General features: G+C 41.0%; 1 protein-coding gene across 2 annotated transcripts in view; it reads left to right on the top strand.

Annotated features, from left to right (window-relative positions):
* SYNE1 (spectrin repeat containing nuclear envelope protein 1) overlaps nt 1-13,023 on the top strand; it is a 621,543-nt gene that overhangs the window by 255,968 nt on the left and 352,552 nt on the right. For both annotated transcript variants that reach the window (XM_060240915.1, XM_060240910.1), the window contains 5 exons: nt 1,391-1,596; nt 2,794-2,949; nt 3,619-3,910; nt 5,034-5,206; nt 7,918-8,227. In XM_060240915.1, the coding sequence (XP_060096898.1) occupies nt 1,391-1,596; nt 2,794-2,949; nt 3,619-3,910; nt 5,034-5,206; nt 7,918-8,227 (1,137 nt within the window). The remainder of the gene's footprint in view (nt 1-1,390; nt 1,597-2,793; nt 2,950-3,618; nt 3,911-5,033; nt 5,207-7,917; nt 8,228-13,023) is intronic.

Below are 13,023 nucleotides of genomic sequence, written 5' to 3'. Positions count from 1 at the left end.
GCCCCCTCCAGGGTGGGGAGGTGAATGCCTGGTTGTGGCCCCCTCGACTCAGGTGCAGGACCTCTGTCTTAGTTGAATTGAGCTTCAGCCAGCTTAGTTGTAACCAACCAGCCATGGCTTCCAATGCCCTGGTCAGATGGTCTGAGGTGGAGTCTGGATGACCCTCCATCAATAGATAGAGCTGGGTGTCATCTGCATACTGGTGACAATCCAGCCCCAAACCTCTGGCAATCTGGGCAAAGGGGCGCATATAGATGTTAAACATCCTTGCCAAGAGAATAGCTCCCTGTGGTACACCACATTCTAGTCAGTGAATAACACAGAGAGGTCTGCTCGCCAAGTGCCACCCTTTGTCCCCAGCCACAGAGAAAGGAGGAAAACCACTGGAAGGCTATCCCCTTAACTCCAATGTTGGCAAGGCGGTGAGTCATTAGATCATAATTGACCATGTCAAACGCTACTGAGAGATCTAGGAGCAACAGCATCGCTGACCACCTTGATCCAGATGCCTTCTGAGAATATCCGTGAGGGCAACCAAAGCAGTCTCCACCCTGTGGCCAGGCTGGAAGCTGGACTGGAAGGGATCAAGAGCAGATGTATCTTCCAGGAATGCTTGGAACTGCAGAAATCTAAAACAGAAGTGAAACATGAATGGCCACAAAACAGATATCTGCTCACACTCTTTAATATTTGCTAAGCCAGGCTAAAGACATAATTTCTGTTGTTTCTTTGTTCTGCTTTGAGAAAACATTTGGTATTCATGGCAGGTCAGGCTATCAATTCCATTTTTGACACTATCCTTACTATCAAAGCCTCATTAAGTCCTGCAAAACTAGATATTGTTTGCCTTGTGGAACAGGTTCTTTATGGTTCACTGTGGTACCTTCAGTCTAGGCTTATCCTCATGGAACCAGTGCATTGTTATCTACTTCTGTCCCTAGAACTTGGGTTATCTGACATTGGCAAAGTGCTGTAGGAACTCTTGTACCTCACAGCCTGATAGTACTGAAGGCAAACAGAAGGGAGAAAAAACAAAACATATAATGGTCCAGAGTAGTAGTTATCATACTGTGGGTTTTCATTGCTCTTTTACTCTTTCATCCTAGTTCCCATCACTTCCAACCCTTGCCTGACCGCATCTATACTTACCTGCCTATACTGACAGCTGTTCCAACTTCAGTTTCAGCATACCCTTAGAAGTATTGATCCTATGCTGAATAGATTCCAACAAGCCTTTCCTTATACTTCATACTTTCACAGGATCTCTGTGCCATGTGATTAATCTGCCAGTCTAGATTCAGTTTTCTAAATATTTGATGAAAGGCACAGTCCTGTCTACAGTTCTTGTCCCTCCCCCTTTACTTATTTAAATCACATTTGTTTCATTTAGAAAGTGCTGGACTCTTTTGATGAAGGCAGGAACAAATTGGAGGTAGCCTCACAAGAGGGAGAACATTTGTATGCTTATCTACCAAAATCAACTGTGAGTAGCATTCAGGAGCAGGTAGCCAAAGCTCGTCAAGACTTTGAGGGATTCTTGAAACAATGCTTGAAAGACAAACAGGCTCTGGAAGAATGTGTTGCAGAGCTTCAGAGGTAAGTTATTTCAGTAAGATGAGCATTGTACCAAATAGTTATATGAACTGCATTATACTGATTTACTCAGACCATGGGCCCATCTAACCCAGTACTGTCTGCACTGACTAGCAGTGGCCCTTAAGGATTGTATGCAGACGCCTTTCCTATCCTAGCTGTCTAAGTGCCTTTTAAATGGAAATGCCAGAAAATGAACTGGGGACCTTATAGATGCTTAGGCCTCACTGGGCAGGGGTCCCCACTAAAAAAATCAATTTAAAAATTGGCATATAATTGAAAATACCAACATATAATGTAGAACATTGAAATGATTTCAACAGATTCCTTTCTTAAAGAGTAACAGTGATGGACTCAATCTTCATTCTTCCATGGAAATACCAACACCTGCGGGGTGGGGGCGGAATGACAGTTATTCATATATTTCTGCCAAATACTATTTCTTTTCAGCATTCATTATTCAACTGGAAGTGGGGTAGAATTGCTATCTCTTAGAATCGTATAATTGGAAGGGACCCCCCAGGGTCATCTAGTCCAACCACCTGTACAATGCAGGACACAGCTTACTGAAACTCAAGTGAAGCCTCTTCTGTCCTCAAACTTCTCATTTGCTGACATTCCACAAGTGCTCTGCAAATAGATATCCATGGTGGCACACATGAGGCGAGAGTCAGCAGAAATGTCCAGGAGTGAAGAGGATATTGTTCAGAGGAGCTAATTTACTTTTCAGTGCACCTGGAGATTTTAAGGGTAATATCTGATGTTCATGGTCAGCAGTAGCAGCACTAAATTATGTGTGTACTGGGAGTAACAGAGCAAGGAAGACTGAGAGAACATTTGATACCTTGAATTGCTGTACAGAGAACAGTATTTCTATTGCGTTGTGGCCTGTTCTAAAAAAGTCATTGTGCATTATGCCATTAAAGGTCTTTGAATTTAATTCACTGTGCAATTTTTAAAAACGGAAAGTTCTGTTTGCATTGTAGTTCCCATAAACTTGTTTGACATATTTAGATTCATGTTGACTGTTTTTGGGTTATCTTTCACTTCAGAAAAGATATTTTTGTGTAGTTTTCATTGACTACTAGATGATGGAATTGGGTATCTAAACAAATTTCTTACAGAGTGATGATGTAATAACTAGTGAATTAATTCTGGACTTATCTAGAAACAGCTCTTATATTTTTCTTTCATTAATAGCTTTGAAGATCTGTGCAAGAACCAGAGCCTGTGGCTCTGTGAAATGGAAGAGAGAATAAGTACAGAAGCTTTGGGAGAGACCAAACAGCACATTCCTGATAAGAAAAATGAGGTGCAGAAGGTGGAAGCATTTCTGGAAGAGCTACTGGTTGCAAGGTATACACCCAACTTTACAGAATGTTCCTTTTTTGCCAGTTGTTTGCTTTATGCATGTCAGTGGCAGAAGCATTCTTCAAAATATTATTATTATTATTATTATTATTATTATTATTATTATTATTATTATTATTATTATTATTATTATTATTATTATTTCGCCTCAACCCAGTCAATGCTGGGCTCTAGGCAATGTACAACAAGAGGGGTCCCCAACCCTTTTGAACTGTTGGACACCTTTGCAATTTTGAGATGGAATGGTGAGCACCACTCCAAAATGGTTCCATAGGAGCTGGAGCCATATGATGGGGGCAAGTTCATACTTAGGCAGATAATGGGTATTATTTGGCAATAAAAAGAGGGACAATTTGGCAAAGAGTATACCAAAATTATATGGATGATAATATACAGTCAAATTCTATTTAAGTGCAAATATTATAGAGCTGAAGTTTGGTTGTACTTTCATTTTTACTGGTCTTCTTGGCATATGGGCTTACAATTGTATTTTCAATTACTGTAATTTTGCCCATGTATCTTTAAATGAAACTACTAGCATTTATTTCCAAGTGACTTTTAATTGTCATCTCAGTTATACAGCTCATAGCTTTATCACTATGTCTATAACTTTGTACTTCATCGTTTATTTTAAACTTACTTTCTTTTTTTTAGGGAATCTTTTGATAAACTTTCTCAGAGGATACAAGTTTTTAATGAGAAAGGATATTGTGCTGGGAGAGAGATACGTCTGGCATCTCAGCATTTTTCTGCGTATCAGAATCTTGTCAAAAAAGTCAAAGAAAAGCTGAGGGCCACTCAGGTGGCCCTCCAGGAGCACCAAGCTTTTGAAGAAGCTCTGCTGAACATGTGGACCTGGGTGAAAGATGTGAAAGAAAAGTTGGTCTCTGCAGAGGGCACCATTGGGAGTAAAATGACCTTAGAAAAACGTCTTTTGCAAATTCAGGTAAAGTAACAAAATGATGGAACTGTTGGTATCTGGAATATTACTGTATACTAGAGGCTTTCAAGTTTTCAGAAGGTGTAGTCATGCTAGTCTGCTATAACAAAATAAAACAGAAGTCAAGTAGTATCTTAAAGACTAAAGAAAGTTTTGTCATAGTGTACTTCCTATGAAGATAACATATGTTTGAGCCTCCCCAAAGAAAACAGAGACCAAGGAAAGACAATCTACCACAATACTGTATTGCTCTTGATTACTTTTTGTATATTTATTTATGAATTTAGGAATAATTTTTCTAAAAATAATATTGAAATCAGTCCAATAAAGATAAGCTGGCAAACACACTGACTAGTATTCTTTAGAAAAAAGAATTCAGCAGGGTAGTGAAGAAGCTCTGACAGATTCAGGAAGGCTATTAGTCATGATGTCCAAAGAAGAAGAAGAAGAAGATATTGGATTTACAGTATATCCCACCCTCCACTCCAAATTTCAGAGTCTCAGAGTGGCTCACAATCTCTTTTATCTTCCTCCCCCACAACAGACTTCCTGTGAGGTGGGTGGGGCTGAGAGGGCTTTCACAAGCAGCTGCCCTTTCAAGGACAACCTCTGCTAGAGCTATGGCTGACCCAAGGCCATTCCAGCAGATGGAAGTGGAGGAGTGGGGAATCAAACCCAGTTCTCCCAGATAAGAGTCTGCATGTTTAACCACTACACCAAACTGGCATAAGAGAACATCCACATCTAGAGGCAGTAAACATTTGAACACCAGTGCTAGAAAGCAAAGCAGGGGAAGGCTCTGGCCTCTGTTCCCTTTTTGTTGGCCTTCCAGGGCACCTGGTTGGCCACTGTTTGAAATAGGATGATGGATTAGATAGAGTACTGGTCTGATCCAGCAGGGCTGTTATTTAATGTTATTATTTAATGTAATTGTGAAGTAATACATCTGTAAAGAGTAGCCAAAAGGAATTTAAAATCCATGGCAGAGTATTGTCTGTTTAAAAAGCTGTATGCATAACTCCTTCTGCATATATGATCCAGCCCTAAATTTTTGCAAAGCTTGATATGGGGCTTTCTTCATGTCTGTAAACTAATGAACTGAAAAATTAAAAATCATTTTGCTTCATAGGACATCCTTTTAATGAAAGGAGAGGGAGAAGTCAAATTAAACATGGCTATTGGCAAAGGTGAACAAGCCCTTAGAAGTAGCAATGAGGAAGGGCAGAAGGTGATATGTAGTCAGCTAGAAAAATTAAAAGATGAGTGGAGTAGCATTATCAAAACTTCAGTGAGCTATCAAAGGTAAGTATATTCATTCTTGTTTGTTCTAAAATATTATCATTATTTAGTAATTACATTTATTGAGAACAACTTAATCTTTGGTTCAGTTCATTCACTTGAATTCGTTTTTGTACAATAGCTGTCTCTGTATCAGCTGTTAATTGGTTACCTATTTCAGTGTTGAAATGAAAGTGTGAATCAGGCTGTATGTACAAGACTGTCAAGAGCCACCATGGACCCCAGACAAAGATTCCATCTGCCCTCCCCCCCCCCCCCCATATGATCCTGATCCAAACCAAGTATCATAACAAAACAAATAACTTGACTGGCTATTACCACAATCTATAATAATAAAAAGATCCACATGTCCATCTGTCTGTCTATTTGTGGGAGAAAATAAAAATGGGAATCTCAAAACTGGCCACCAGCTTCAGAACCAAAAATGAAAGAAATTGGAATATCTTGGCCCGGGTTATCTCCAGACCCCCAGTGATATTTGCAGTGGAAGCTAAACTTGTATAGTGGTTAAAGTGTCAGACTACGCTCTGGGAAGGCCACATACAAATCCCCACTCTGCCATGGAAGCTTGCTGGGTAACTTTGGGCCTGTCACAAACTCTAAGCCTAACTTGTAAATACAACAGGACACCAGCTTCAGGGGCCCGCCAGCTGACCTGGGTCTCCTGAATTTTGTCGGGCCTTAATCTATTTACCCCATGAATATTATATAGTATTAATGATATAGTATGAATTTTGTCCCTCTCTGGTCACCCCATCATCAGCTCTGATGTACTGTGTATATCGTCTACTGAATATACAAGCCAGCAAAATAGAGAACTACAAACAAAAATGCATACTGTACTCATAAAAGTTTGATCTAACAATATACACAATTAATTAGAAATTAATTTTGGATCAAGTTCAAAGTCTTAGTTATAACTTTCATAACCCTTCACAGTCTGGGACTAACATGACATTGGGATTGCCTCTCCTGGCACACCCCCAAAGAGTGTTACACTCCTTAAGCAATAACACACTGACGTTCCCAGGGCCAAGGACCATTCGCCTGGCCTCAACTAGAGCTAGAGCCATTTTGACAATAGCTCCAGCTTTGTGAAATGCAATTCCAAATGAGATCCGGGCTGTACAGGACTTAGCTCATTTCTGCAGGACCCGTAAAATAGAATTGTATCACCAGGGTTCTGGGAGGTTTTTTTTATACACTGCCCTCTGCTTCTTCCCCTTTCCTCTTTCTCTGGGAACAGTGACATAGTTTATATGCTATCTGGTAAATTTTGATTTTGTATGTATAGATTTTAACTGTTTTAAATAGTTTATATATGTTGTGATCCACTTTGAGCCCCATGAACATGGGGGAGAGCAGAATAAAAATGGAATAAATATATATTGTCCATATATGCAGACATACAAATGAATAGAAATAAATCTTAAATGTGGAGATTTAAATGGGGAAATTTCAAATATAATCAAGTTGACAAACCAAGTTGACAATCTAATATTCATTCAATTTTAGAAACCAGTTTAGTCTAATAAAAAAATCCTACCTGGTAAATGTGTTTTGACTCTTTCAACAGAGGTTATTGTATAGCACAAAGGACTTAAGTTCATAATTTTAAATCTATATTCTATTGATTGCATTGTCTTCACCTGCATAGAGAAAGAATGCCAAAATGAGATTTGGGGTCAGTAAGATTTCTCTTATTGAGAATGTGTTTTCATAACATTAAGCTAGTTCTGAGTGCAAAAATTTCACCAAGAAGTCTGGCAGTTTTTACTGGATTAAACTACTAAGACTGAATGAATAGTGTTTAGCTTCTACTATATGTTTGAAGATTGCTGTTATATTAAATATGGATTATTAGGCTGAATTTGTGAATTCTATTAGATCAATCTTCCGTTAGCTGAAAAAGTATCACTGAGGACTGTGTTTATGTTCAGCTCATATTATCAATTCCATAGAGAAACTGAGAAATGTTCCATAGAGATTGGAGTGAGACTGTTCCCATGTAAACAAAGTCATTAATAAAACTTCAGTTAGTGCTCCCCCCCAAAATGCCTTTTTTAAAGGTTCCTATATCAGACTATAGCAAGAACACTGTGGCACTGAGTGGTAAAGCTGCAGTATTGCAGTCCTAAGCTCTGCTCACGACTCCACAGTCGGAAATGACTGGTGCTTGCACAGGGGACCACCTTTACTTTTTATATCAGGCTATGGAAATGGTACCAGTTTGGACTGACTAGAATTTGGGGAGAATGTTAATCACTTCAATCACAAATGTTGATATTGCAGGTCTTTTTTAATAGAAAAAGGCCTGTAGGAACTCATTTGCATATTAGGCCACACCCTGTGATGCCTCCATTGTTTCACACAGGGTTTTTTGTAGAAAAATCCCAGCAGGAACTTATTTGCATTTCAGGCCACATGTCAGCTGGAACTGCGTTCCTGTGCATTCCTGCTCAAAAAAAAAGCCATATTGATATGAAATTAGAATGAAAGGAAATTATTTTTTGATCCTAACCTGACTCATACAGAGAGTCATGGCAAGGGATATTTTCAATGTCAATTTCACTGTGCAAATATTTGTTTACATATTTATTTTTCCAACACAAATCTATATTAACAGCCCTGCTGATCCACCCGCTATATTGTAAATGGTTATCTCTGAAGTTGTACAAGATTTCTGAAATTACTGTGTGTTTCTTTAATATAAGCTTTCTGGAGTCTGTAATTAATCAGTGGAATGACTATCTGGAGAGGAAAAATCAGCTAGACCAATGGTTGGAGTCAATAGATCACAAAGTGGAACAACCTTTGGAGCTTCAGAATGGCCTGAAAGAAAAATTTTCACAACTGGACTATTTCCAAGCTATTGTTTCAGAAGTAGAAGATCATTCTAATGACCTGCATCAACTTGCAGAGAAAGCTAGAGAACTGCATGAAAAAACAGAGGACAGTTCTTTCAGAGAAGCTGCTCAAGAGGAGCTGAAAATGCAACTCAATGACATTACAACTGTGGTCAAGGTAAGTGTTTTGTAAGACATGACCCTGTATAGAAATTTCATAGTGAGGTCTTGCAGTTGCAACAGTAGAATACTAAACTTAATTGAGGAACATGTTTACATGAAAAATATGTGTCATGTCCCATAAGAAGCAAAGTTTCAAGTTGTAAGAGAAATACAATTCTGAAAGAGCAGAGTAGGCAACAGAGCAGCAGTTGAACAAATAACAGGATGCTTAGGCAGTGACTTCATCCTTGCAGGGCAGATGAATTGCTTGGATTAACAACAATTACTATAGATTAGTTCCTGGAGTCACCCTAGCCATCACAGCCAAGGGTAGTTTAGTGAGACTAATCTCCCCCCTTCCAGTTAACTACTTTGATGTGCCCAGGACAGTAGATAGTTGACTCAGTGTGCGTGGTTTCTACTGCTGGAAATAAGATTCTGGCAGAATCTTACTGCCAGAATCTCCAATTTCAGGCTTACTGCGCCCTATATAGTCTTTAAAAATAATTATTCTTTTCTCTTAACAAAAATGTAGTTTTCTTGTGTGAGGTCATACTTGCATTTTATATCAAGTTAATTAATCAGAAATAAGAGAAGTATTTTCCAAGCTCCGAGTTGATGCGGAAGCCCATCATGATGGTGGTGCCTGCAACTGCCATTTTAAAAGTATGCCGTTCCCATCAGAGATTGTCCCACCCAAGAACCACTGAGAATAGAAATTCACACTCAATTCATTTTGTTTCTCATCCTTTTACTAAAATTTGATAGCAGTACACAGCAAGCGTTTTTGCAGAGTTTCAGTAATGCTGGAATGCAGGGCTCATTTTGTAGCAGGAGCTCTTTTGCGTATTAGGCCACACATCCCTGAGGTAGCCAATCCTCCAAGAGCTTACAGGGCTCTTAGTATAGAGCCTACTGTAAACTCTTGGAGGATTGGCTATATCAGAGGAGTATGGCCTGATATGTAAAGGAGCTCCTGCTATAAAATGAGTCCTGCTGGAATGTCTTTAATACATTGAAGACATGTTCCCATGTGCTTTTTAGCCTCATTTATTAATTGGTACAATATATGGATTATTATGGTGTACTTGAAATTCGTCAGAGAACTCAAGGCTACAGATGGGCATGAACCAGGATAAAGCAGTTTGGCTTGGTTTGGAAGTCATGACATACCCATGAACTGAACCCATTTGTGCAACCACACTGGTTTGTGAAGTTTGTGATGCAGTAGAATGCCCCCCTGACATGTTAGAGACAGCAGACTCACAGCAGATCTCTGCCTGACTCTTCACCACATGTTTGGTGAGGATTGGATTCATGGGATTCAAGTTATGTCCTCCCAAGAAGGTTGTCACGGGCTGGGGCCAGGCCAGGCGAAGTCCAGGGGCAGTCCAAGGTCTGTAGCTGGGTAGCAAGGAGGGTCCAGAAGCCGAAGTCAAAAGCCGCCGTGGATGCTGGAACGTCAGGTAAGTGACTAGTTGCTTCCACAAAGCCTCCTCCCAAAGCACACAGCTATATAGCCCTCTGCTGTCTGTTGCCCATTTGGGCTAATTGCTGACTCAGAGGGTGGCCAGGATCCTGCTGAGACTCAAGCACCCTCACTCCTAGAAGGGCCAGAATCCTTTCAAAACTCAGGGCTCAGGGAGCGTCTTGCTCGTGAGCGTGCCACCCTCCTCCGATCCCTGAGGTCCTGACGAAGGCGGTCACGCACACGAGCCATCCGAGAGGGCGAGGCAGGGGGGCTTGGATCTTCTCCAGCAGGAGGCAGGGGCACTGGTGCAGGTGGCAGGGGCACAGTTTCTTCTGCAGGCTCGGCTTCTTCTGCAGGGCCCCCAGCACCCATGCAAAGGTGCCCTCAGAGAAGTGCTTTCTTAAGAAATACGGTGCAAGTTCAGAAGATTCAGGAGTATATAGAATGACCTCCCGCATGCTAGAGACACCAAACTCATAGTGTATCTCTGGCTGACTCTCCTTCATCTGACCTCTAAATTTGGTAAGGATTGGATTTATGAGGTTTGAGTTACAGCCCCCAAGAAGGTGTCCCCATCCTCCATTGTTTCCAAAGGAAGGGGGGAAACAGCAAAACAAGCAAGTACAGAAGAACAGAAAAAGAATCAAAGTCCCCAAGAATCTCTGCAGTAGAAACCGAAGGTGGGGGCACTTTTGCCTACCCAGCAGAACCAGGGCAATATGCCCTGAGACCACCTGAGATGCAAATCCAAACCAGATTGCAATGGCATATGTAGGTGTGATAGCTCCAAGCCCTGAGATGTATGTAGACAAGATGACTCAAAGCCCTGAGACATCTGTAGACCTGGTGGCTTGAAAGCCCTGAGACATATGCAGGTGTGGTAGCTTGAAGCCCTGAGTCATATGTAGACATATGTAGATATGGTGGCTCCAGTTCCTGAGACATAAGTAGACAAGGTGGCTCCACGCCCTGAAACTTAAGTAGACATGCTGGCTCAAAAGCCCTAAAATGTATGTAGATATGGTGTCTCCAAGCCCTGTCCCTACTATATCCCCCGAGACACAATTAGATGTGGTTGATTGAAGCCCTGAGAAGAAAGTAGACATGATGGCTCAAAGCCCTGAGACATAAGTAGGCATGGTGGGTCGAAAGCCCTGAAAAGTAGTCAGATCTGGTGGCTTGAAGCCCTGAGAAGTAAATAGAAATGGTGACTTGAAGCCCTGAGAAGGAAGTAGACAATAATGGCTCAAAGCCCTGAGAAGGAAGTAGACATGGTGGGTCAAAAGCCCTGAGAAATATGTAGACATGATGGCTTAAAGCCCTGCAAAGTAGTTAGACGTGATGACTCAAAGCCCTGAGAAGTAAGTTGTGTCTCAAAAGCACTGGGACCATCCCTGAAATGTAACTAGCGTTGCCAATCCTCAGTTGGGGGAGGGTGATTCCCTGGTTTGGAAGTCCTCCCCCCACCTCAGAGTTAGCATCTGGCGCCTCTCCTCAAAAACTGCCCCAAGCTTCAAAATGATTGGACCAGGGGGTCCAATTCTATGAACCCCGAAAGAAGATGCCCCTATCCTCCATTATTTCCAGTGGAAGAAAGGCATTGAAAAGGGGTGTGCTCCCTTTAAAAGTGATGGCCAGAACTCCCTTTGAAGTTCAGTTGTGCTTGGCACAATGCTCCCACCAAGTCTTGTAAGCAAAAATTCTACTTTGTGAACTACTGGCATTAAAGTTGTGAACGAGCTACTGCTTACATTAGTTTGCTCTGGGGTTGTCTTTCCTGAGCTAAGACAAAAATGTATGAGTCAGAGGCTAAGAAACTGAGCTAGCTCACACTAACTCATCTTAGAGGGAACACTGCTTGGCACAACCTTGCTCCTGGCTCCACCCCCAAAGTCTCCTGGCTCTACCCCTAAAGACCTCAGATGTTTCCTGAGTTGGACCTGGCAACCCTAAATGTAAGTAAACTTCAGAAAATAGGGAATAAATTATTTGGTAAAAATTAATACTAGGATAAGTGTAGAGTCTGCAACATATATTATTCAAGGAAAGAAAAAATGTACAGAGGCATGTGTCTGCATTCTATTATGAGTATATCCTGTAGCTACAAGCAAAACTCCAGCATAATGAGTTCCAGGAGTAAATGTGGTTCATTTGCCTGGATTGACTTCTAGGGAGGCAAGGAAATTGAAGTACTGGGTGGTTTTATCATTTTGGAATGTAGAAATAAGGGCAGTGGAAAGAAAACTGCTGTCATAAGACACATGTAATAATGACAGTCATGGCCTGGTAACTAAAGGGAGGTGGCAACATGGAGGGCACTGTTGGCAGCAGTGCAATGTCACTTCCAGTGAAAACACAGAAGTGCCATGACACTCCTCTAAGAATCATTGGAAATTCTGTGGTAAAACTACAGATTTCCCTGTGATTCCTGGAGAGCACTAATGTAACTTCTGAGTTATCTCCAGAAGTGACATTACACTGTCACCAAAAGTTTATTTTTAATTATTATTTTTCTCCCACTGGCCACAATTAGTGGCAGCAGAAAAAAAACTGGGGGTGGGGGATTCCCCACCCCCAGCAGGGCCTTGGCAGCTGGCTCTGCTTCACTCTCCCCAGTGCCCCCTTCTTTCTTATTCTCTACAGTTAGTTGCTTAAATGTCAGCAGCTCTTGCACTGTTTTCTTGTTGATGGGCTATTTTGAGGAAGAGGGGAGACTGAGTGGTAGCATCATAGGGAGTTTGTTTTTATATTTACTATTTTATGTAAAAAAAATAAATAAAAACTTAATAAAATGTTTGAAGACAATTTCCTTGCAGTGTGCTACATATATTAAGAACTATGTTAAGAATTCTTTTAAAAATCATTTGGAAAAGCCTTTAGAGATTGTGATGGTATTGACTTTTTTTGAGCAACAACCTTTGCTGAAGCACTTTTCTCATAGATTAGATAGGCTTTTTAGTTTAAGGCAGGCCCTGTATCCATTAAAAACAATTCCTAAACACTACAAGTTAACATTAGAGCTGCCTGGGAAAACAGTATACAGCAGGTATTACAAACAAAGCTTAGTATCAGCCCCTTCCTGAACTACTTATTGAATTGGAATTTATCATAAGACAGTTTCACTGAGCTGTCTTTTGTGAGTTCTGGCTCATCACCACCTAGGGTTGCCAAGCCCCCAATGGGAGTGGGTGATCCTCCTATTTTGCAGATTCCTGCCCACAGCTGGCCAGCTGATCAGTGGGGAGAAACCCTACCCCAAACAGCCACCACCTGATGTGACATTCTCAGCATGATGATGTAATGTAGAAGTGACATCATCACTCCGGGAACATTGCGTGGCA

The sequence above is a fragment of the Heteronotia binoei genome, chromosome 1, assembly GCF_032191835.1.
Source record: "Heteronotia binoei isolate CCM8104 ecotype False Entrance Well chromosome 1, APGP_CSIRO_Hbin_v1, whole genome shotgun sequence".
Lineage (NCBI taxonomy): Eukaryota > Metazoa > Chordata > Lepidosauria > Squamata > Gekkonidae > Heteronotia > Heteronotia binoei.
Note: the sequence above shows the minus strand (reverse complement) of the source record. Positions and strands in the feature narration are given on the sequence as shown.